Genomic DNA, 23,666 nt, shown 5'->3' with positions numbered 1-23,666 from the left:
AAACATTTAAATTAATGAGACTTTCCTGGCTAAACACGTGTAACCTTCCCTTATAATTCCCTGAGATAGCTTTTAATTAAAACTTTGAAATTAAATTAAAAAAAACTCACAGCGCCCTAAAGCCTACAGCTAGGCCTAAAGCCTAGAACTAGGCTTCAAAGTCTCCCTTCGTATCGTACCCCCGCGTGTGTGAAAGGGAGTTAATGTTTAACAATGTTACATTCCCTGATGTTTTAAAATAGAATCATTTACATTTAAAGCTTTTACATTAATAATTATAACATTTAAATTATACATTAATAATTAAAACATTTAAATTAAAAATTAACTCACAGCGCCCTAAAGCCTACAGCTAGGCCTAAAGCCTAGAACTAGGCCTCAAAATCTCCCTTCGGATCGTCCGATTAGGTGTAGCAACATCGCCCCCTACTGCAAACACTTGGCAGGACCCTAAATAACCGTTACAGACTCAGGGGGCTTTCCTGGCTAAACAAGTGTAATAATATATTATGTTTAAATTCTTTGGTTATTCGTTCCTACCAGCCCACCCCGCAGGGTCCTGTTAAAATATCGAAATGTAATGTAATGCAACACAGAGAGTCGGTCAACACACAATTAACGCATAGCCCGGTTGATTACGTATTTCAAAGATTGCTAAGTTAGAATTTAAGTGTGAAATTCCAAAGAGAAGACACAGGCAGAGAGAGAAAACAAAAAGCCAGAGAGAGAGAAAAAAGATAAGCTTAAAACTTCCCCGTGGAAGTGGTTCAATCTCAATTTTGGAGCTTTCGTGACTGCAGGAATTATTCTTTGGTTCTTTCGGTTAAGTCACGTATAAAGATAAAATAATAAATTAAATAATAGCATACTACGACGTTTCGATTGCAACACAAGCAATCATCATCAGGTATAAAAGAAATAGCAACAAAAATCTAACCAGAAAACTATAGACAGACACACAAGCAGACAGACATCACAAAGACACACAGAGAGAGAACACGTATCGGCAGAAAGAGAGAGGTCGTTTCTGTGACGAGGCCTTAAATATAGAGAGGCTTTTTGTTTTCTCTCTCTGCCTGTGTCCTCTCTTTGGATTTTCACACTTAAATTCTAACTTAGAAATCGTTGAAATACGTAATCAACCGGGCTATGGGTTGTGTGTTGACCGACTCTCTGTGTTGCATTACATTACATTTCGATATTTTACTAGGTTATTTAATTTTAGTGTGTCTTTCTCCTAATTTTCAAGCTTGCGCGTACCGTACCACGTCGTCATCTTGCTTACCGTACCACGTCGTCGTCCACTCATTGACATGCTAATTTTTTCTCTGCCCCCTCCCTCTCTCCCTCTCTATATTTAAGGCCTCATCACAGAAACGACCTCTCTCTTGCTGCCGATACGTGTTCTCTCTCTGTGTGTCTTTGTGATGTCTGTCTGCTTGTGTGTCTGTCTATAGTTTTCTGGTTAGATTTTTAGGTTGCTATTTCTTTTATACCTGATGATTGCTTGTGTTGCAATCGAAACGTCGTAGTATGCTATTATTTAATTTATTATTTTATCTTTATACGTGACTTAACCGAAAGAACCAAAGAATAATTCCTGCAGTCACGAAAGCTCCAAAATTGAGATTGAACCACTTCTACGGGGAAGTTTTAAGCTTATCTTTTTTCTCTCTCTCTGGCTTTTTGTTTTCTCTCTCTGACTGTGTCCTCTCTTTGGAATTTTCATACTTAAATTCTAACTTACCAATCTTTGAAATACGTAATCAACTGGGCTATGCGTTGTGTGTTGACCGACTCTCTGTGTTGCATGACATTACATTTCAATATTTTACTAGGTTATTTAGTTTCAGTGTCTTTCTCCTAATTTTCGAGCTTGCGTACCGTACCACGTCGTCGTCTTGCTTACCGTACCACGTCGTCGTCCACTCATTGACATGCTAATTTTTTCTCTGCCCCCTCCCTCTCTCCGCCCCCGCCCCCTCCCCCTCTCTATATTTAAGGCCTCGTCACAGAAACGACCTCTCTCTTTCTGCCGATACGTGTCCTCTCTCTGTGTCTTTGTGATGTCTGTCTGCTTGTGTGTCTGTCTATAGTTTTCTGGTTAAATTTTTGTTGCTATTTCTTTTATACCTGATGATGATTGCTTGTGTTGCAATCGAAACGTCGTAGTATGCTATTATTTAATTTATTATTTTATCTTTATACGTGACTTAACCGAAAGAACCAAAGAATAATTCCTGCAGTCACGAAAGCTCCAAAATTGACGTTCTACTTAATTAAATTTACTTTTTAATAAATGTTTTCTCCTCCAACAGAGTGCAGCGCCACATTAAATACGCACTACAATGACAATAGTTTAAAGCGATTTGAAGCATGTGTTTTTTTTGGGGGGGGGGGCAGAGCTTTGTGACTTTTTGTGACGAGGGGGGGGGGTCATAAATCGTCCAAAATCGCGTGACGTCATTTATGGACGGCCCCTTACGTGACACAAACCGTTACCGATTGGCCGTCGGGTAGTGGTGGCGGGTTTATCGATCACGGTGGCCAGCGGATGTCAATTACCTCGCCTTGTATGCAGGGGGTTGTGGGCTCGATCCCGACCCTGACGATACCTGCTGCTGTAGATTCGGAGTTTGCGTGTCTCTCTCTCATCACCATCACGGTGGCTAGACGTTAACTACCTCGCCTGGTGTGCAGGAGGTTGTGGGTTCGATCCCGATCCTGACGATGCTTGCTGCTGCTGTATATTTGGAGTTTTCGTTGGCGCCAAACCGCGACACGACCTCTTTGCGACAGCGTTCGCATGAACCACTCTCGCTGCCATCCCAGTAGTGGCGCGTCTCCAGCGGTTTGTCGGTCCACGAATTACGGGGGTTGGTGGGTGGCGCCATACCCGAGGGTCGAGGTCCTCACTTGGAACGTTCACCGCCAACAACCAGTGCGCTATTCGTATGTAGTGTAACACATTCCTGCGGAGGGAGCTGCTAGGAACGTTGGGTTGCTCGGCCAATGGCCAGGGTCAATGGCGGCGTGGTGTATTCCGCAAATATGCCCGACTGTGAGGGCGGGCACAAGCCGGCGTGAGTAGGTTAAACGTTGAGTTTTATAAGGGCACCACGGGGTGACCAGCCCCTCCCCACCCAGCCCACCCTCCCCACCCAGCCCACCCTCCCCACCCAGCCCACCCTCCCCACCCAGCCCACCCTCCCCACCCAGCCCACCCTCCCCACCCAGCCCACCCTCCCCACCCAGCCCACCCTCCCCACCCAGCCCACCCTCCCCACCCAGCCCACCCAGCCCACCCTCCCCACCCAGCCGTATAGGGGCCGTCCATAAATGACGTCACGTGATTTTGGACGTTTTTTGACCCCCCCCCAGCCCCCTTCGTCACACGTCACAAAAAGTCAGACCCCCCTTAAATGACGTCACACAGCTCTGCCCCCCCCCCCAAAAACATGCTTCAAATCGCTTTAAACTATTGTCATTGTAGTGCGTATTTAATGTGGCGCTGCACTCTGTTGGAGGAGAAAACATTTATTAAAAAGTAAATTTAATTAAGTAGAACGTGTTGTCTGTATTTATTTAAAGTTGCGCATTTTGATGTCACTTCACATTTCTCAACCCCCCCCCCCGTCAATCGTCACAAATGTCTGACCGCCCCCCTAGGTGCGTGACGTCATTTATGGACGGCCCCATAGTGCAGTGTATTCATTCATCACGCAGTCAGCGAAGGACTGCTGTGCCAAACGCGTGACCTCCTGCGACACCGTTCGCATGAACCGGTCCCGCTGCCATCCCAGTAGCGCGTCTCCGCTGTCGCCAGCGATTTGTCCGGGGGGTGGTGGGGGGACCACGGGGGAGGGCAGCGACATTCTCTCTGAGGGTCGCGGTCCTCACTCGGAACGTCGACCGCCAACAACCCACGCGCGTTCTTCGAGGGGGGCTCTGCTTGCAACCCTTCTAACACACTCGTATGTGGCTGGGCACTGCATTGTTGCGACGTTTCTAATGCATGCAAGTCGAGTGACCTTTTCCCGTTGTTTTTGTTGGTTCAACACGTCGCAGTAGGCTGTCGCGACCATGGGTTAGGTCACGTAAATGTTTAACTATTTTTATTTCACCAGGTGAGGCCCACCGAACTATATCGCTCTTTTTCAGAAGGGGCCTGGCAATCACAAGTCACAGCTAAACGAAGTGGCTTATCGCGTGTACATGTATAGCAGCAGTCAAATACTGTAAACGTGTTTCTCAGGTGTTAAAAAAAAGTTGTGAATCCCAATGGCAATCATGGCAATTCCAGTTTTACCACGATGGTCTTTTCTTAAATATCCAAGTGTTAACATCAACAAATTCCATGTATTTTGAAACAAAATGATTAATTAAACGAGTAATCAAGGTATCGTGTATGTCAAAAAGTGAACACCTGGTTTCATTAGCTCAATTAAGGGAATAATTAAAATCAGGTGTTTAAATAACTAAGTAGACCTTCAGGGGTGAGTTTCGGAGGCCCCACCCGATATGAAGATCAGGAACTTTGTGAGTTTGGTCTTCACCATACAGGTGTGGAAACAGGTCATGCTATGGATCAAACAAAATGAGGTCTTCAGAAAGCGTAATTGACGCTCAGTCAATTAAAGACCACAATCACTACCCAGGAGTGGTCGTCCTACCAAAATCTCTCCAAGAACAGGAAAATCATCCAAGAGTCACAAAAAAGCCCCAGAAAAACATTCAAGGATTTGCAGGCCACTCTCGCTTTGGTTAATGTGAGTGTTCATGACTCAACTATCGGACAAATAATTAATAACAATGGTGTTCATGGAAGGATAGCAAAGCGAAAACTGCTCGCCAAAAAGAACATTGCTGTTTGGCTGCTTTTCGCCAGAGCACATCAGAGGATCCACAAGACATTTAAAACAATGTTCTCTGGACAGACGATTCACAAGTATAACTTTTTTGGCCTCAATGAGAAACATTGTTTGGCAAAAATCAAACATTGCTTTCAAACACAATAACGCCATCCCAACCGCAAAGCGTGGTGGTGGGAGTGTGATGGTTTGGAGCTGTTTTTGCTGCCTCAGGACCTGGACGGCTTATCCATCGCCGACACCACCATGCATTCTGCATTGTATCAGAAGATTCTAGAGAATGTCAGGCCATCTGTCCGTGAGCTGACACTGAACCGAAAGTGGGTCTTGCAGCACAATCATCCTAAACATACAAGCAGATCTACAAAAGAATGGCTGCAGAAGAAATTCCGCGTTTTATCATGGCCTAGTCAAAGTCCGGATCTAAACCTCATCGAAATGTTGTGGCAGGCGACCCTCAAATGTCCGAGTTGAAGGAGTTCTGTAAAGAGGAATGGGCCAAAATTCTTCAAATCCGATGTGAGAGATTGACCAACCGGTTACAGGAAATGTTTCGTTGCAGTCACTGCTGCTCAAGGGGGTATCACCAGTTACTGAATCTAAAGGTTCATATACTCTCATACATGGTTATTGAATGCAGAATCATGATGAATAAATGTTGTTTCACTTTGTGTCATTTGTTTAATCAGGTTATTTTGTTAAATGTATTATTAGGACTTAGATTCATAGATTCAATAACATTTTAGGTTTGAAATGTGAAATGTGAAAATCCTAAGGGGTTCACAACATTTCTTGGCACTGTAAATGAGGGAAAAGCCGGAGAACCCAGAGAAAATTCCACGCGACCACAGGGAGAACATGCAAACTCCAAATATACAGGCGTCAGGATCGAAACCCACGACCTCCTCCATACAAGGCAATGGAGTCAACATCTCCTTGCCACTGTTATGGCGAGGAGGTATGGTTTGTCACGTAAACAAAACATGCCAATTAGTTACTAGTTCAGCACACACGAGTTGTAAGAGTACCGTAGACATTTCGACCAGCCCTGTCAGGCGAAAGTCAGAGTTGTGGAGAAATCCTGTTACGGAGTTCTTAATAAAGAAACGGAGGGTCATTATTTTGATTAATTTATAAACGAATATTCATTTCACGGTCTTGTTCGGCGACCTATAGGTGGGTTCACGCCCCAGTTTTGGAACCGCCGCTGAGCTCGCGGTGGCTAGGGGATGTTAACTACCTCGCCTGATATACAGGAGATCGCGAGTTCGATCCTGACAACGCCTGCTGTATGTTTGGACTTTACATGCCTCCCCATGTGGTCGCGTGGATTTTTCTCTGGGTCCTCCCCTCCATTTAGATACATGCGTTTAGAGTATTTGGCTGCTATAAATGTCCACGTGATAAGCCACTTCGGCGAGCTATCAATTGTGATTGCCAGGTCGCTTTTCGAGAGATCAATGTAGCTCAAAGTTTGTTTTAATGGAGGCTCCCTTCTACTAGTAGTAGTGGGGCATCACAGGTATGGATCTTTAACTTGAATATTGATAAGACAAACTCCCAAATCGAGAACTTAACTGAATGAATACACAAGACAAACTTGCTGCCTTAAAACCAGATCCCAACCATGGTCCATCCAGTGCTCACGTTGCTGCATCGGATTCCGGTTGCCAAACAAATTCGTGATGAGGTCGCAATCATCACACATACAAAGTGCTTGCCACAAATTAACCACGATACTTCGCCGATCTCGTCAAGGAACATAAACCATCACGCGAACTCCGGTAATCCTCGCAGCAGCAGTGGCTTTTGGCTAACCGTCAAACAAAGACGGTGGTCACCGCATCACTCGGAGCAGTCAGATGCGCTTCTGCGGCTGTCTGGAACGCTCTTCCAAAATTAGCAAGCCGCTGGAGCTATGCACTTTTAAATAAGCGAGATTTAAAACTAAAATTATAACCGCTTTTGGTGTTGTCCTTCCCCCACACCTCCGTTAAGCACGGTTGGCTATGTAGTGCGAAAATACGAACATACCACCACCGCCTATCAAGCCACTGGAGCTATGCACTTTTAAATAAACGAGATTGAAAACGAATTTCTTTAGAACGGTCCTTCCCCCCCCGCGCTTCCAATGAGCACGGTTGGCTAACGAAGTGCGAAAGTTCACACTCAAATCTGGGTTTTCCTTGCTTGTGGAAGGCTGCCTTTCTTCACATAAACCACACTGCTGCACACTGCTACAGGAATTTGCCGCAATGCATCGAAAGCTACAGAGCAAAACAGATCGACAGAAAAATAATCGTCAGTCCCCAATTTATTGATTTCACACATGGACAGACATACAAAGGAGAATGATTTCCATGTCCTAGGCAGTTAGTTCATTTAAGCATTTGAATTATTGCATTTAAGACTCGAAACATTCAACTTTAGCCAACGTGTTCAATAACTGGTAAAGCTACGAGTAAATGAAATCGCAAAAAGACTTCCTAACACTGTCCATATGTATGTGCGGTTCTGCATATTCACTTCTAATGCAACTTTATAAATTGAAATTCAGTGATCAATATCAAACAAAAAATTTTCACTCAGCATTTTTGTTAACATGCCATCGTGTATACGACTCATACTTTTAGCAATTTTGGATAAAATAACGTAAACGCAAAAGTGTTGCACGACTTGTTTTAAAATGTGTTCATGCATTTAAATAATTTTAACTTCAGTTATCTGGAAATATTTGTATGTTTTCCACCAACCTGGGAGATGAACGTTTCTGGGCAAAACCTTTTTTTTTTACCCCCAAGGACTCCTAAGCATTTCAAAATTGGTGTCATTTTTTTAAGTGGCAATAAATGTTGTGCTGGCAAGTGTAGAAGCGGGAAGGACACAGTTGACGCTACACACAAATTACTTCCACAAGCCGACCTGCAGACTCAAAAAAAATAAAGGAACAGTCCTGTTGGTCTCACACAAACAATGCAGAAACACACTTCAGTGGGGAGGGCGAGTGGGAGATATAAGAGGCGATTAAGGAACCGTGCAAGGGTTGAATCGCGTACGGCAGGAAAGAGAACTTCCAACGTTCATCCAAGGGGCAGCGAATGATATTTCACCGCTAGTTTACCCAAGGAAAGCTTCACCGACTTGCAAGAGACCTGCTCTTCAGAGCAGGACCGACTACTCTCCCAGCCTCAGCTCTTGCGCTCGACGCTGGGAATGGGCTTCTCAAGCACTCCACCAAAAAATTTGGAATGCCTTGCCGGCAGTGATCTGGCATGCTATGGGGGGGGGGGGGGGCTCGGTGTGTTTAAGAGGGAGCGCAAGACTCACGATTTTATCACGGCTTTAATTGCAAAGACATTTCATTGTCTTTGCATTTTATTTGTGTAAAAATTTTCAATAGCCCTTTGAGTGGAGGTCTTATTACATTTAAGATAAATACGGTTAATCTCATTGTCAGGAGGGTCCTGCCAGGTTTTTTTTGCAGTAAGGGAGCGATGGTTGCTGTGTAACAGAGTTATTTGTAGATACGTTTCAGCTTTGGGATTTTCTGGACCAGACCATGACATGAGATTAGTTTTTTTTCTCTCTTTCACGAAATGTAATTAACCACCGCTTAAGTGTAATCGGCACAAATAATTAAGTACATTTGGCATTGGCGCCATTGTTATAGCTCACGGCGTTGTTCATAGATGGATATTGTCTGCCAGTAGGGGGTGGAGAGGGGTTGGGGGCGCTAAATAGATTTTAATTCAGTAATTTGCAAGAAATTTTTCACAATTGGTAAGTTTTACCCATGATGCCAGCGCGCACACTCGCGAGCTTACCTTTCTTTTTTTTAGAACTGTCATGGGGATAATTAATTACCAAGCAGACGGCGAGTTAAAATGTTGGTCTATACAACGTTGTTGATTTACTCCAACACACCGGTGGGCTGTAGTTAACTTTGTTTACACGGCAAACCTTACTAATGGGCTGTTGGGTGGTGGCGGGTTCATGACGCATACTTACGCAATCTAACCCAAAAAACCGTGATAAGTACAGTTTGGTTTTCCTATAACGTGGTGGTGGTAGTGGTTACATACCTGAAGAATACTGGAAATATATTGTTATAATATAGGGGGTAAAGCACGCAAGATACGCACGCAGGCTGAACAAAGACTGTGGGCACGTGGTGGGGAGAATTTAGATGTATCCAGCAGTATCCCAATGTCTCCTGCAATGATTCTACCCCGAGGCAGCTGCTGCACGACCACTTATTTCTACTTGCGCGAGGTAGTTCCGTTAGCTCGGATTGCGTTATATATCCATTTCGCATCCGTGTTACAAAAACCGTGTTCCCCAATTACATTCATCACATTGTCTAAATCCAATTTGCGTTCTGAAAGCGACACGCGGCGTTATAGAACAGACTGTGTACACCTCACTGGAACTGCATTTGCAACAACCAAATGGCCGCAGTGTCCATACGCAAGTGAAGGTGACGCTGCCGAGGATTGCATTCGCTTGGTGGATAATTTGTGTCGCCGTGTGGGAATTTTGGTTCGTCTTAAGTGATTTTGCTCTCTTGCTACAGGATAGTGAAAGATCCACCAGTGGACGCAGGTCACATGGACCCCTACGTGTAATTTCCATGCTCGAGTTTTTTTTTTAAATGTGTTTTATGCACGCGTCTGCGTCTGCAATAATTGGTATGGGGAAGTGGTTGTGGTGTAGCGGTTAGCACACCGTGCTACGAAACCGGTAATCCGGGTTCGATTCACGCTCATAGCCAACACCAGCGACGATATGAACTGGTCCAGGACCTCCCCGAGGTCGAGACTCGGCCTCAAATGATGCGGTGTGGAGTAAACATGGCCACTGGAGAGACAAACGTGGTCGGGCGTGGTTGCTGGGCACCCACCCATCAGTGTACCCGTGCCAAGCTTCATAGGTGCTGCTCCTCGCCAACAGCACTTGCCCCATCAGTCTGTTGAGGCTATACGGGGGATCTTTGTCTTTGCAGTCATCGGTGATGCAGTTGGACCCTTAAAAGGTGCCCAAATACGCCTTAATACTTTGTGAGGCTGTTGCCAATTCCCTTTTTTTAGAGGTTTTTCATTTGTGTGCCGAGAAAAATTCCACACCGCCCCCAATAAAACTACACCGCACCTTTCCGGAGGAAAACGCTGACGCACAACGGGTTATATTAGCCTGTCCGCAACCTTGCTGCACAAGCATATCACTAGAAAGGCACCAAACCATGCTGCCAAGGCAGGTGCCTAACATCATTCTCTGGCAGTGGTAATGGCCCCCCCTATGGTGTAAAGACAAGCCCTCTCCGTGCGATGCTCCCAATGGCATATACATAAAATATATGGCAAGCAGGAAACATCGACGCCTTTACCGTACGAGTCCCTATGAAAACCGGTCTACAGCTCTGTGTCACTGCTGTGCACGGTTGGGAATGGCCACACATTCTTGGTGATCGAAAATGACATGGCCACAAGCAATTCTCTTTGGAGCTGTGTACATGCAATGCTGTACACCTGTTTGTTGTTAAATCTCCAATGCTGCTGCTGTTGCGTAGGTTTCCACGGGTTGTGCTGTATAGCTATCAGATGCTTTTCGGAGTTCGGCATCGAGATTTCACTCCGCACGCGAGGGGAGCCTTATCAGTTATTCAATTTCAAGAGGAGGAGCTTTCCCAAGTGTGATAGTGCCGCTCAAATCTGAAAACGCATGGGAGAGAAAACGAGGTGATGATGATACTAACACTTCACTGTAAACCAAAGGGGGTCTCTTGTGTGTGTGGTGCAGGTCAGAGCTGTTGGCTCTGGAATTCACCATTCCACTTAGAAAAAATATATGGGCAGCTCGGAGACTAAGCATTGGAGTGGTGCCCAGACCAGTCAACCACGGGGATGGCGGGGGGGGAAGCCATAAAGCCCGATATGGTGGTGACCACAAACCAAGAGGGGGTTTGCCCTTTACAAGCCGAGGTGCGGCGGTGACAAAACCGAATTGGCCGTGACCACCTCCTGGGAGGGACGTGGGGAGCCCCGCTGAAGCTACGTTACTTACACGCATCACGAAATTCCCCGTGCGGCTTTGCCCGAGGTCTCGTTTGTTAAAACGGCGTTATTCTAAGGCACGAGAAGGAAAGTCACAGGGCGTTTGAAGATGATACCCAGCTGCTGCCCTGGCCACTATTTCGCTTTCGGTCTGTACAAAGGTATGGTGCATCTGTCAAAACTTGCACTTACTGGTAGCGCACGCACACACATGTATATATTACACACGTATACACATCATGTATGACAAAACCTTAAAATACCGCAACGTGAAATATCCAACCAAATACCCATAACTCAACATGCACACACTACATCAACTATTAACGCAACTGAAAGACATTCATATTGGCTCTAGCTCTTTGAAGAGTTTCAAAAACACTGTGGAACTAAATAAACATTACGACTTTCCATCCAGTAGCACAAATGCGAACGATTCATTGCTTTTAAAATGCAAAATTAACAATCTCTGCCAAGTTTTAAAGATTATCTGAAAGACTCGCAGGCACGAACAGGTCACAGCCAGAAAGGCTGCCGTCAATTTTGGTGTAAAATTACCAAATAATTTTGTTAACTGGCACAATTCACAAAGCTGGGTAGTGGCACATTTAAAACTTAAGAGAACCAGGCAATGCATCTGCCAAGCACTGACGACAATTACTAACTTGATGGGCACGTGGGATTGGTCCCCCTGAGGTATGAGGGCTTGGGAAAAGGAAGAGGAGGCATTGAAATGCACACAGTAGTTAAGGAAGAAATAATCACAAGTACTTTTTTTTCCGTTTACGAACTTTTCGGGGGCGTATATGCACAAGGCATTTGTCAATAGTTATTTTTTAAATAAACACTACAAATAACATTGATAAAAAATAAACACTTGCATTATTGTAAGCATATTAAAACATATTTGCTGTGGAAAGTTATCATTTTCTAGACTATAACAAGAGATTTTAAACCGGAAGAACTGGACATTACTTTGAAGATCTAACATTTTACATACTTAAGACAAGCATGAAATATAAAATTAGCGCAATTGGAAAATACTGCAACAGCACTTCAATAATACTTCAAATGGCAACAGCTGTATTGCACATTATAACTGCAAAGACTTTTTAAGAATCATACATTACAGATATTCAATGTTCAATTCGTCACTGGATAATTGCAACTGTTAAAGATACTCTACATAGACTATAACGGCAAGATTCAATGCACACTGTTACGAACAATGCGGCATAAACATTAAGGCGGCGGTGTTAGAAATGCACAAGTATGATTGTGACGATTAACTTTTGTCGAGTCCATACTCACAGAACTCCCTATGGGGGGGGGGACGGCTCCAAGATTGGAAAGCTACTGCAACATCTGTGCCAGAACAACAACGCTCGCTGTGCCATCGCGACTCGACACCACAGCAGCAGCACCACCACCACCACCACGCTGACCCGAAGCCACTCTTTATCACTTGTTTTTAAATACTCGTCAATTGAAGCAGGTTTTTTAAAAGAGCAATGCATTCACAACGATGTTCGATCTTAAAATCTTCGATTAAATTTAACGAAAACAACTTTTGGTACTTGGCGCATGTGAAAAGCAACGCTTTGCAGTCTCTACGGCAACATAGGCAAAACAGCGACATTCTAACGTGAAGTTAAACAGGACATCAAAACACAACCTGCCGAAACTTAACGACAGTAACTATGCTCAACCGAGCGGTCATGCTTTTAACGGCACATCACTCTCACCTTGATGCGTAGATGGCTCAAAGGTAAATTAACAAAACTGGACAAGATCTAAAAAAACATCTCTGAAATACGTTAAAGCGTTTTGACTTGGCGTCAAACTGAAAGGTAGCAATTTCACAGTTGTCTTTGGCCACACAGACCACTTAGGAAATGGAATGAGACAGCAGCATCGGCTGGCGTCACGGCAAACCGTTTATCAAGTCATAAGTTGCGTGACGGAAATGATTACGAGCTAACATTTGTTTAAAAAAACGTCAACCAGGTGACCACAACTCACCTTGAGAGAAACTTGAGAAAACAGCCTAAAAATGGAATTGAAGAGACCAATTGAGATGAATTGTACTGACGCAAAAAAATATGCAGTTACTGGAATTCGACTTTTCTTTAAGATATACTTTGCGTAAAAATGTTTTACTTACACCGATCACAGGCAACAGCATTAAACTAATCTGTACGATTTCCGCTGACGACAGCATTTTTCTAGTGTAACAATATCTACTTTCATAGGCATTGAAACAACGTACTACTGTTCTCACGAAATTAGCACTATGCATTTGAAAGACTTTGGAAAATATTACATTCGTCAAAATTAAACTCTCCGAATAAGAGAAAGCATACATTGGAACTACGATTGCACTGCATGCTGTATATATGAATACATTATATTGAATACTAAAAAATGCACAGGATTCCAAAATATTGTAAACAAAATCTGAAATTTTAAGTGCACATGCATACGTTTCAAAAACTGTCCTGCATTAAAACAGCAAATTATCGAATGCATGTCATCAATTTAAGGGCACATAAACAAAAGCATTAGTGGCCTTTGTTACCAAATTAAAATACTGTGGGGGAAAATTAAGCTATGATACTCACCTCCCTAAAAAACACGAAATAAAAACAGAAAATAAAAACTATAGTTAGTAATCAAAGCATTGATACACTGTTGACTTCAGCAATAACTACTAGGTAATATTAAATGTGAATATATCTAATGTTAAATTGACTGGGCAAGACACTTTATACAAAAGGGCTAATAATGCAAGCAGTGGTAGGTAAAAATTCACAAAAACTGTAGCATTTTTCTCAATTAACTGCACGCAAAACAATACTGTGACTAATTCAAACTATTAAGCAAACTACTGCCACTTTCAATCAGTCACAAGCATGGCATTATACTCAAAGCACAATGACATTGTCGAGAAATTAGTCATAAAAGTCTGCAAATAACTCCAACATGTCAATAATTCTACAAAATGGCATCAAAATGCATTCAATAAGCATGGAACTTCAGTCACAATTATCTAAATATGCATCACAGAGTGTTAAAATAAGTCCGTCGCTTTACACCAAGTCCGAGGCATGAATTAAAGCTGGAGATATTGGACAACTACAATCAGCGGCCGCGACGCATAACCACTTTAACGCCGTCAATGTTTTCAAAACGTTAAAAGGGACGCAGAGCGACCCATCAAATACTCCAAAGACGTGCATGGGGCTTAAGTTAGCGACAGGCACAAATTACTCGCCGGCGTGAATTAAAAACGCCAGACTTTTGACGATGACTGCAACCAAGCTCGACGCTCAAAAAAGCGGAGTGACAAAACGGATTTTAGCGCGGCAGACAGTAAAACATCGCATCTCCGATTAATTAGTACGGTCGGCTACGTACGGTGTGTGAAAGTTCACACAAACATTGGATGGATGTAGCATAGCTAAATTTGGAGCCACAGTGGCGAGACGTTACCTCCCTTGCCTGGTACATACAGGTCATGGTTTCGATCCCGACCCCGACGCCTGTTCTCCCTGCGGCCGTCTGGACTTTTCTCCGGATCCTCCGGTTTTTCCCTCCATATTAAGTCACAACATCACGTGTTTATAGAGCAATTGGCCGCTGCTATAGATTTTAAAGTGACGATAAGCCCACGACGTTGGGCTGCTATCGTTTGTGATAGCAAGGTCGATTCTGATAAAAGATACACAGCAGCTCAGGGGGCCTTACCTGGTAAAATAAGAAAGTTTATTTTTAGTTTACCTGGAAAGAGGCCAAAAGCCTGCACTAGTTGTGGCTACAGAGTCCCCGATAACCCATTGTGGGGGTGGGGGAGAGGAGGAAGGGGGGGGGCATCATCGCCTGTTTCAAGCACGTTGCCTCCACTGGAAAAACACTCGCGGCACACGGGCGGGGTTCGAACAGAGAATCACTTTGCAAAGTGGAACATAATATAAAGCTTTTTAAATTTACGTTTCGGCATGAGGGCCGCGTAGTTTGTTAGATGTTGCCGAGCAGGAGGCGAAACACACGTTTCTTGTGATCATTTCCTACATGAGTGTGTTGACATGTTAAGTTTAAATCAATGAATTTCAATCTGGTGTCCACTATTAAGATTGGGGGAATTCACTGTTTGTATTACCTGAATCATGAGGACCATCATAATTATTGTTACAAGTTCCTTCACATGACCAATGAGTTAATTAAATGCTCCACAATCTTTACACATTGAGTTGGGCCCACCACGATTCGATTGTCTACAGAGGAATCGGCAAGAATTAATTTTGCCAACTCAAACGGCCACCCCATTTCTCCTCGAGTCCATGGACGAGAGCGATCGTAAGCTGTACAAAGACAAGCCACTTGTTGTGCATTATTCTACTTGTAGGACCACGAGTTAATGTCCACGAGGATAGCCCATTGCTGGTGGACACGATGAATATTTATCTCGTTAATTGACGCTATCGGAAACTTTTCGTTTAACATAGGCTTTTCGCTGGGTACGGTTGAGTGGCTTCGCATAGCTCACGGATAAGCCACACAACATATACATGCGCCCAAAGCTAAATTAAGTGCTCCAAATGTCCCTGCAGCCGTTTGGCACGAGGAGGCTCTTGCGTCTCTGTACAAGGCATCCCGTTGTCCTTGTAAAGGAGAACATCTGTCAATCCAATTTTACGACTGATTTGGTGATAAAATGTCTACACGTGAGATCACCAACACCAACGTTTCACCAATAGAGTTAAATTTAAGCTCCTTAATAAACTGTGCTCACACACGCACATATACGTGCTGCATATATAAGGCTCAAGCTATGTCTAGACTTTACAAGGCAAACAAAAGCTTAGTAGGAATCTTAAAAAAGCTCGCAAACATACATGGTAAGGTAAAAACTTTTGAGGCCAATTTTGCAACCGGCGGGCAGCGGCATGGAAAAAGACCTTTTACGCGTTAAAACGGCCTCGGAAAGAGGCACAAGGCACATCGCATGGCAGGAGACACGCACTGGAAATGACTTAAAACACGCTGCAGAGAAAGACGAAAACGGGAGAGACCTCACTTTAATAGAACGCAAACACACTGCACGGAGCAGGGGGTGGTGGGGGGGGGCAGATAACACACCGCAACGTCACACAGTCGCAGCACCGCCAACGAGCACCGACTCGGGGGGGTTAAAACCGGGGTTTGTTTTGGGACAAACATATTTATTCAACGACATAAAACGCATCATACACACAGTCGTGTCACATTCTTTTTTTTCCTACGGAACCTCCCAGCCCTTGTCTGTGGCCGGTGCTGCCGCTCTGTCAAGATGTGGTGCGCGGTGCGACTGCCCCCCCCCCGCCCATGGCGCCATTCCTGAAACTGTTGTCCCACCGTATAAAATGTCAAAGGTTGAGGTGGTGGTGCTGGATGGACAAGGACGTGGAGGGGGGGGGATAAGGAGAAATGGAAAGAAATCGGCAAGAAAATAACACCCTAAATACAAAAAAAATACCTCAAAAGAAATCCCCGTGTTGTTACCGAGTGGAATTACCACGACGTGTGGCACACACGGGCAACCACCCAACCCCCCTGTGTGGCTACTCTATTGCTCAACAAAGTTGAAATTAAAAAAGGTAAAAGGTGGGGCGCCCTGCAATTTCCTGCTGCTACCTCTGCTGGCAAAAGGGGGAGGGGGAGGACACGATGTATTTTGGTCTACTCCTCAATGCTGGCAACACGTCTTGGGGAAGAGGTGGGAGTAATCCACACACTTTACTCCACCCACACAGACCTGCCTAATCGCCGAGTCGGGAGATCGCAGATCAAACCGGCGACCCTCTGGATTGCAAATGCAGTGCGCGTTAACCATTACAGCGTCCCATGCGGGCGCGTGCGCACACTGCGCGCGTTGTGTATTACTAAAAACAGGATTTCAGTTGGAATGTTTAATAAGAAAAAAAGCCACTCTTAACCAAGGTTCAAAAATCCGTGCCTGACGACGCAGTGCTGCCACCACAGGTTGGGGGCCTGGGGTGCACTAAAAGATCACGCTGCATAGTCTCCTAGACGTTGCATCGTCGGTAGTTGTACAACCACGCGCGGTGCTGTTGGCACGACGTCCGTCCGTTTTTGCTTTACTTGACAGGGAGAAGCTTCTATCAAGAACCGAATAAATGCACGAGAGCAAAACTGATGGGGCGGCGGGGGAGGGGACGTCGGGTTTCAAAACAGCAACGAGTTAAACACAACCCGACAAGGCATCGATGGGCGTGGGGGCGGGGAGCTAGTGTCGGCGTGAAAACCTACGCGCACAGATTTACTACACCACGTTCGACGGTGCCTTGCACTGCAGTAAAAAACACTGCCGACTGCCAAAACAGAATTGGGTTTAGGGGATCACGCGGTGTAATGGACGAGTTCACAGGGGGGGGGGACCACCAAAACGGGGGGGGGGGGGGTAGAGAAACTTAAGGTGAGGGATGGGGCTGCCTCTTAACCCTATTGCTAAGAACAGGCAAGCAGCAGTATCTCGCACTACACACGAGTTTCCCCCCTTATCCATCCCTTCGCCATGACAAAAAATAACCTAATGCTGCTCAACTGGTTCACCGAGCATAATGCCGATAACAGGAGAACGAAGCAAACGCTGGGGATTGAAAAATTAACGGTGCTGTGATAAGGCTTCCCCGACTGCATTTTTATTCAAACAGATGTTTTCTACAGAGAAGGGGATGAGGGAGGAGAGAAGCCCCAGCATGGTGAAGCGTGTAGGTGTGCGGTGTTTGTTTTTGTACACTTTCTATTTTTTGTATAAAACTGCAATCCCCCAACGGCGCGCACATCAGCCAACAGCAACGCCCCCAAAATCTACTGGCCCTGCACAACACGAACACACACACACACAAGCACACGCCATTAATGCAGCGTAGTCGATGCGGGAGACACGGCGAGGAGACATGGGGGGGGGGGGCAGTGTGGCCCTTGGCATCTCCATCTGCTCCAAACTCTGCACACACACTCTCGCACCACCTGATCATATCACGCACACACGGGTTAACTTCTCTTGCTAGGTCAACTGTCGCCACACGCATCGGAGGGGGACATCCTGTTACAAGCAAAAGCTACTGTTGACAACGCGACGTCCTCCTTTGCCCTTGATCATTTGCCATCAGACGTTGATGGCAAATTACTCCAGCTGTGTTCCTGCTCATGCATTTGCAAATAATTTCCAAATAATTTCCAGCCACTGCCTGTAAGCGAATATTAATAGCATCCCATAAAAACGCAGAGACAATCCTCAAGGCTTTTACACTTGTTTGAACCCAGGAACAAACCTGATTCTTAAGTCTAGATTTGAAGCTTTCGTGACTGCAAGGATTCATATTCTTAGGTTTTTTCGGTAAAGTCACATAGGTAAAAAATTTAAATTAAATAAAAATCACGACATTTCGGAGGCAACATAAGCTTCCGTCTTCAGGTGGAACCGTCACAGCCCGACAGCTGTATCAAGTAAATGAGAGATTACAAGAGATACCACTCCGTATATATAATGGTTGAGGGGGAAGGGCCAGGAACGGCCCACTTTTTATTATTATCGTAAGGTGCGGCTTGAGACTATGAATAGACTGCATAACAAATGACTGAGCCTTTATTATGGAGAGGTGCGGTTTGTGACTACGCCTAGCCTACATAACAAAATGCTGCAAATGAGACCGAGCCTCTGCCATGTAGATGGTAATAGACTACATAACAAATGACTGAGCCTTTATTATGGAGAGGCTCGGTTTGTGACTACGCCTAGCCTACATAACAAGTGTGAAAAAAGAAGCTAAACCTGGTAAAACAAAACTGGCTGTCTATCAGTAACCTGTAATAGTTGTCTGTCAAATAAGATGGTCCAAATAAGTGTAGTTAAATCTTTTTTGCATGGCTAATCACATCTTTCCAATGATTACTCAGTTTGTAACCATCATCACGGTTGAAATTATGTTTGTGTTTGTATATTTGTATGGCTTCGTGTACAAACCTTTGATGGTAGCCAGGAGGTTTGCAGAACACCTTGGTCTCGGAAACGATAATTTGATGAGAACCCACCGAGTTGTAGCAATGATCGGCAATGGCCGAAGAATCAGTTCTGCCGTGTTTCAGATCTGACTTGTGCTCGCGGACACGATCAGAAACATGACGTTTCATTTCTCCATTGGAAACATGACGTTTCATTTCTCCATTGGAAACGAAACGTCATGTTTCTGATCGTGTCCGCGAGCACAAGTCAGATCTGAAACACGGCAGAACTGATTCTTCGGCCGTTGCCGATCATTGCTACAACTCTGTGGGCTCTCATGAAATTGTCTTTTCCGAGACCAAGGTGCTCTGCCAACCTCCTGGCTACCATCAAAGGTTTGTACACGAAGCCATACAAATATACAAACACAGACATAATTTCAACCGTGATGATGGTTACAAACTGAGTAATCATTGGAAAGATGTGATTAACCATGCAAAAAAGATTTAACTACTTAATTTGGACCATCTTATTTGACAGACAACTATTACAGGTTACTGATAGACAGCCAGTTTTGTTTTACCAGGTTTAGCTTCTTTTTTCACACTTTTGTTATGTAGGCTAGGCGTAGTCACAAACCGAACCTCTCCATAATAAAGGCTCAGTCATTTGTTATGTAGTCTATTACCATCTACATGGCAGAGGCTCGGTCTCATTTGCAGCATTTTCTTATGTAGGCTAGGCGAATATGAATATTTTGTTATGTAGGCTAGGCGAATATGAATAGGCTAGGCGTAGTCACAAACCGCACCTCTCCATAATAAAGGCTCTGTCATTTGTTATGCAGTCTATTCATAGTCTCAAGCCGCACCTTACCATAATAATAAAAAGTAGGCCGTTCCTGGCCCTTCCCCCCCCCTCAACCATTATATATACGGAGTGGTATCTCTTGTAATCTCTCATTTACTTGATACAGCTGTCGGGCTGTGACGGTTCCACCTGAAGACGGAAGCTTGTGTTGCCTCCGAAACGTCGTGATTTTTATTTAATTTTTATTTTATTTTACTTTTATTAATTTAAATTTTTTACCTACGTGACTTTACCGAAAAAACCTAAGAATCTGATTCTTAAGTCTTTTTTTTTCAACGGTATCCTGCCAACGCCTTTTAAAAGTAGGGAAATAATATTGTCATGTGTAAATCCCAATAGCGTTCAGGAGATCGATTATAATCGATGATCTACTGAATTATCCGGCAGCTTCAGGGGGAAATGAGGTACCGGTTTTTCAAAAACGGCAGCTAAGCACTAATCAGTAAAGCATTAAAAAAGCTTATTTCTGCACATTCTTAGATAACATGTATTTAGTTGTTGTGTATGTTTTTTCGTGTTTCCATTTGTTAATTGTGAAATTGGCATGCCTCCGATGGCTGGGCCGTCTCACATTGACATGCTAATCTCTCACATTTAGGTACAAAATCCTTCTCTAGCTCCGCCCACTTACCCTTGGGTTGGGCCCACCAAAATCCTACATAAACTCTTGTTGCAGCAGCTCTTTCTCCTACGACAGCAGTCCTCCTGCTGTTTGTTTCACACCTGATGACGGTTGCTTGTGTTGCGATCGAAACGTCGTGATCTATTATTTTTACTCCCTACGTGACTTCACCGAAAGAACCAAAGAGTATGGATTCCTGCAGTCACGAAAGCTTCAAATCAAGATTGACTACTATAAAAAGTTACTGTATTTACTGTACCGTACTCACTACTTAAATCTCGGGGTCATGTACGTACTACTACGCTCTTGTTTCAACAACATGTGTTTGACGATCGCCGGACTGGTTACAGCCTTTGGAAAGGTTTTTCCCGGGACTGCCGGATAATGTTGGAAGCCGGATAATCGCACGCCGGATAATGAATGATCAACTGTCATTTGCAGGATTTTGCTTAGCATTGGCATGTTTTCACCAAAACCAATTGCATTGTACGAGTTTTTTTTTGTTTAGCTACGGAAGAAAACTCATGCTGGACAAGGGGAGAACATACAAAGGGCGCCACGGCCCTCCTCGTGCTGTGTCAGCACTGTCAGCCCTTGCGGCACCCCCTACCTTAAAACAACCTCACACCAACCCCACTTTTCCTCCCGACCCTCTCAAATGAACGAACAACACAAAAAGAACATAATTCAACGTGCGCGGCAAATGGCCACGGCAACACCACCTGCACATGCCTGTCAAGGGCACCACCACACATTTAGCAACGGAGGGGGGGGGACCAAGGGGAAAGGTTAAGAATCTTGAGTGCCAACAACTGTAAGAGAGGTCCATAGTGATGGTGTAGGCGTTGATGTTGCTGCTGTTGCCACCCAACGCATATTTTGCCGCTTCTGGCGAGCACTTGGGACAGTCGCCACAATGCAACTATTTCTGTTGACGTTGCTAATTTAACCGCTAGTGCCGCTCGCCTGCCGCGGGTTTGCCGCTGCTAATGATGCAGCAGCTGCTGCTGCAGCTCATTACAAGGGCGCTGGCGAGTGGATATTACTGCCATACAACTACGGATGCTGCTGTTACCAGCTATTGAATGTTGCTACTGGTGACATGGCTGATAAACATCGACTAAAAAACACCACTGCAGTAATACCTCGATATGCAAATATTCCATATATGCGAAGGCTCAGTATAACGAACCTTGGATGCGTTACCATTACTTTACATGGTAGCAAATAAAGTTACATATCAAAAACACTGAAATATATAACTCTTACAACTGTCCATCGACAGTACGATATAAGAATAAATTGTAATAGCATTGCGCATCACAATGGGTCGCTGAGTGTTTACATTCTCTCGGCCAATAGACACGCAGCAACCCACCAAGTTACGTTTGGTGGGCAATGCAACCTTGTGACTGCACCCAAGACTACACCGGTTAATTTGAATTTATCTTACAGTACAGTATAATTTAATTTGTTTATTTTTATGTTTTACTTTTCACCTACGTTACTTTACCGAAAGAACGAAAGAGTATAGTCCATGGTGTTTCTATTATTTATGTCAGCTTTTAGTTTTAATACAGTACAGTATGAAATATGTTATCTTCAATATAAAGTTTTTGTTTACCATAGGAATGAAAAGTGATTAAGTGTTTATAGTATGAAATGGTAAGCTACGAGAGGATGGGAACACATCTTCATATTATTAACGTTATACGTTATTCAACATACGACGTTTTGGGATACGAATTAAGCTCCAGGAACACATCCACTGCGTATAGAGATATCCCTGTTTTACATCAGCTGCTGCAAATCCTTATTTTGCTGCTGCTGCCAAAACGGCATCCGTTTCTGCTCCATCTAGTGACGACGCTGATGCTGCTACACAACTAATGCTGCGGATGCTTATTAGATTGCTGCTACATCTACTAGTGACACCTGCTGCTTGTAGAATGTGCACTCATTAAAGCTGTTTATTATTTTGCTGCTGCACCTATTGATGACACTGCTGAAGATGGTTAGTACATTGCTGCTGAAGCATTGATGAACAATGCAGCTACATCTATTTTTCTGCCGCTTCTATATCCATTTCTGCTCCATAGACTCATGATATCTACTGGACATCTCATCGGGATCCTCCAGTCTAAGTAAAGATTCGGATTATGATATTGCTGCATTAAACTGCTACTGCGTCTATTGCTGATGCATTGGCAAATTATACTGCTGCTACATTTGCTGCTGCTACTGCTTCTACTGCACCTTATTAAAGACACTGCTCAAGATGGTTATTACATTGCCGCTGTTACACCAGTCGCTGCTACCAGACGCCCGCGGTTACCGGTGGTGCCTGCTGCCCGGGCGGGGGAGGCTGCTGATTGGCCGGCGACGAGGGGGCAGCGGTGGCGACACCGGGTGGGCCTGTGACGGGCGCGGAGCCGGGCGGGCCCTGGAGCTGCCCCTGCCCGTAGTAGGATGCCTGCTGCCGGTAGTACTCGGCCCACGCCGCCGAATAGTCCGGCTGCGGAGCGGCCACTGGCGGCGCCGATTGCGCCGCCTGGGCAGCCTGGGCCGCCTGGGCCGCCTGAGCCGCCTGGGCGGCTTGGCCTGTTGTGGAGGTGGGGGGGGTGGAAAAAAACCCACACGCAACTTATTAATGGGGTTACACGTCCAGCGCGCGTTTCCGACGTTTCCACGCGCAGTCCTGCGGTACTTTCGCAGCCCTGGGGAAATGTTGCCGCGTGTGTATCCCGACTGATTTATTTGCGGTTGGCGTATATTTTTCGAATTTGCTAAATTTGTATGGAACGGAGGGGGGAGGCGGTGAACGTACAAAACGACACTGGCACACACACAATGGACTTCTCCTTATGAATTACTAGCTTGACTTCCCGGCTTCGCCCGGGACTTGGATTCACCACGCCCGGCCGCCTTTGTCCCCCCCCAGTGGCGATGTTCACAAACCACACGAGTTACTCGTTTGAGGCTGAGTCGACCTAGAGGAGGCCCAGGACCGGTTCAAATAATCGTCACCGGTGGTGGCCGTGAGCGGGAATCGAACTCGGGTCGCCGGGTTCGTAGCGCAGCATGCTAAGCACTACACTACCACTCCCCCCACACGCACGTCAATAGGTACACATACATACGCTTGCTGCAGACGCACAACTTTGAGGGTGCGTACGGCAGTAAACGACTGAAATAATAAAGCAATGCTGCGCTAAGAACGCCTTAGACCTGCAACACATTTCTAT

The 23,666-nt window shown here is 44.9% G+C and overlaps 2 protein-coding genes across 4 annotated transcripts in view; one reads left to right on the top strand and one right to left on the bottom strand.

Moving 5' to 3' along the window:
• SETX (senataxin) overlaps window positions 1-23,666 on the top strand; it is a 302,333-nt gene that overhangs the window by 59,839 nt on the left and 218,828 nt on the right. The gene's annotated exons all lie outside the window — the stretch shown is intronic.
• LOC144952608 (far upstream element-binding protein 1-like) overlaps window positions 12,092-23,666 on the bottom strand; it is a 37,963-nt gene continuing 26,388 nt past the window's right edge. The window contains exons 19-21 of one of the 3 annotated variants that reach the window (XM_078883099.1): window positions 22,757-23,022; window positions 12,944-12,968; window positions 12,092-12,286 (exon numbers count right to left, since the gene is read on the bottom strand). In XM_078883099.1, the coding sequence (XP_078739225.1) occupies window positions 12,207-12,286; window positions 12,944-12,968; window positions 22,757-23,022 (371 nt within the window). In that variant the 3' untranslated portion in view covers window positions 12,092-12,206. Of the gene's footprint in view, window positions 12,287-12,943; window positions 12,969-17,377; window positions 17,801-22,756; window positions 23,023-23,666 lie in introns of those variants that run through there. The other 2 variants (XM_078883097.1, XM_078883098.1) reach the window with 2 other exon arrangements.

Source organism: Lampetra fluviatilis, chromosome 68, assembly GCF_964198595.1.
Source record: "Lampetra fluviatilis chromosome 68, kcLamFluv1.1, whole genome shotgun sequence".
Taxonomy (NCBI): Eukaryota; Metazoa; Chordata; class Hyperoartia; order Petromyzontiformes; family Petromyzontidae; genus Lampetra; species Lampetra fluviatilis.
Note: the sequence above shows the minus strand (reverse complement) of the source record. Positions and strands in the feature narration are given on the sequence as shown.